Source organism: Octopus sinensis, linkage group LG17, assembly GCF_006345805.1.
Source record: "Octopus sinensis linkage group LG17, ASM634580v1, whole genome shotgun sequence".
Classification (NCBI taxonomy): domain Eukaryota; kingdom Metazoa; phylum Mollusca; class Cephalopoda; order Octopoda; family Octopodidae; genus Octopus; species Octopus sinensis.
This window is the reverse complement of record NC_043013.1, coordinates 1,367,596-1,370,095: the sequence shown is the minus strand read 5'-3', so window position 1 is coordinate 1,370,095 and position 2,500 is coordinate 1,367,596. Positions and strand designations below refer to the sequence as shown.

Sequence of the window (2,500 nt, the reverse complement as noted above, 5' to 3'; positions counted from 1 at the left end):
ATTAACAGACGAACATATTGAATACGAAACCAGTCGTTTGTTTTATTTTTGTTCTCGTTATTTTTTAACTCCGGTTCGAAGTTTACAAAAATAATTATTTTTCTAGATTGGTTTAAAGTTTTTAAGTGACAAAATTATGCTTTTGATTTCCTCCTTTAACTTACGTCGACTAAACAACTCTTCAATCAAGTTAATTTGTTTGCTATCCTAGGGTATGAATGTGTCCAGTTCTTCAAGATCTTTGGTCATTATTCCGAAGATGATACCAACTTTTCAATATTTGCAAATTGTTTTGAAATACAAGATTGTGTCGTATTTGGACATTTTCCAAAATTTATAAAAAAGGATATAATAAAGATCATTGATAACAACTAACGACATGTAACAAGACCAAACTAGTTTCTTTTTGTTTTGTTTTGCTTTGTATCGGTGGGGGGGGTTGTATAAAAGAATCTGATACGATACACAACATTTTATTAAATGTTGTGAAAGGTATAACCATTCACTTTCAAAGTTATTTTGTCCGTGGTAAAAGAAGAAGAAAAAAGATACCAAGAGCGTTCGTCTGCAATTCGACAACAGTCTGCTAGCATTTGAGGTGTTCATTTGCCCTAATAACGCTTTTCTATGTCTTCTAGTTTCACCTGAAATTTGTGAACAAAAGATCTTGCTGCATTTAGAAAGATAGTGATTTCTAAATCGCTGGATTCTACACATTTGGCGATAATGACTACATGTCTTTTCATTTCTTCTGTTCTCATATTATCTGTCATTAAAATTCTTTTTTTAACTTTGAATTTGTTCAAAGACGGTAATAAGCTGATAATTGGATGTCCTTAAATACTCCTCACCCCCCCCCCCGTATATTCTTAACATTATGCATTATATGATGAATAATACAGTAATTTGATTAATATACCGGTCAGAAACGACATCTGCAGGCTATTTTGAAGTTCAACAGTAGCCACTAATTTAAGCAATATAAATATTTGAAGAAATACTTAGAAATAAACTTTTTATTAATCATATGAATATCCTGTGAAACGCTAAAAACTCTAATACGCCCGAGAGACCAGTAATTACTCCATGCGATCATTCATGTTGCCGTATTACGTCACTCTTACATGTTTATATAATACAATGTAAATATCTTTTCACAGAACTATGGTCCTGACACACATGTATCTGAGGTTTCTAAATACATTCATCACCCTGGTTTTGTCATGGCAGGTGAGTATTGCATTTCCAAAGTAAATATGTTTTAAATTTTACTTTTTAAGTGCACAAATGGCCGAATTTAATACCCGGTTATTGAACTGTCTCATCTATATAGTTAATTATTCTGAGAAATAATTTGCTGAGCTGTGCAACACTATTCCCGGCGTCTTCTTTATCAAAAAAGAATGACTTCTCACTAGTTCAACCCAATTAACCGCAAACAGATATAGAATGTGCAATTAATCACTGTAATTAGCGGGGACAAAGATATAAATAATGTTTCGTACGTTTATACTGCTGATCTTGAGTCTTTCGCCCATAGAACTGGGAAAAGCCATGAAAAATTTGTTCCACTCTATTTCTGTCTTGAATACAATAAGATGAACAAGAGTCACCATTTGAGGAGGCAAGAGCAAGAATGATGTTGACTCTGACATAATTTTATTGTGAAAGTATTCGAGTGAATGTCCTTTCGAACAAATCCCTCGTGTGGAAATCAAACCGAACTTTTATATCGATCACCTCTAATTCTTTTGGTCTCTAGTAACTTTCTTTTCTTAGCTGTGTAAAAGTAGTGAAGGCACGTGGCTTAGTGGTTAGGGTATTCAGTTCACGATAGTGAGTTCGATACCCGGCAGCGCATTGAGTCCCAGCTGGCAAAAATGAGCTGTACCTGCATTTCAGAGGGCCAGCTTTGTCACATTCTGTGTGCCTCGCTGAATCTCCCTGAGAACTACGTTAAGGGTATCCGTGTCTGTGGAGTGCTCAGCCGCTTGTACGTTAATTCCAGGAGCAGGCTGTTCCGTTGATCGTAACCGACGGATGACCAGTATATGGAGGTTGAGAACGATTTCACTGGAGATGGATAAACTGACTTGGGTTCATTGACCTATTGTTATAAATCATTATATTAATTTGGTTTTTCTTTATACATTGTGACAATATTCCAGATTTACAAAGCAACAATATTCTTTTCTACTCTAGGCACATGGCCCGAAATTTCGGGTAGGGGGCCAGTCAATTAGATCGACCACAGTAAGCAACTGGTACTGAATTTATCGACCCCGAAATGATGAAAGGCAAAGTCGACCTCGGCGGAATACAAAGCAACAATATTGTCGAGTGAATGCGTCTCATTAAACTCCTCAATAAATAAATCTCAGACAGATTAAAGACAAATTCTTCCCCCCGCAGGATTTGAATTCGTCATAGAGTAACATAACTAAATAATAACGTAAGATCTGTGGCTTACCGCTGGATCAGTTCTGTAAATCCATTATTC

General features: G+C 35.7%; 1 protein-coding gene across 5 annotated transcripts in view; it reads left to right on the top strand.

Moving 5' to 3' along the window:
- LOC115221001 (kallikrein 1-related peptidase b3-like) overlaps window positions 1-2,500 on the top strand; it is a 75,069-nt gene that overhangs the window by 49,929 nt on the left and 22,640 nt on the right. For all 5 annotated transcript variants that reach the window (XM_036510261.1, XM_036510257.1, XM_036510260.1 and 2 more), the window contains one exon: window positions 1,161-1,230. In XM_036510261.1, coding sequence (XP_036366154.1) covers window positions 1,161-1,230 — 70 coding nt within the window. The remainder of the gene's footprint in view (window positions 1-1,160; window positions 1,231-2,500) is intronic.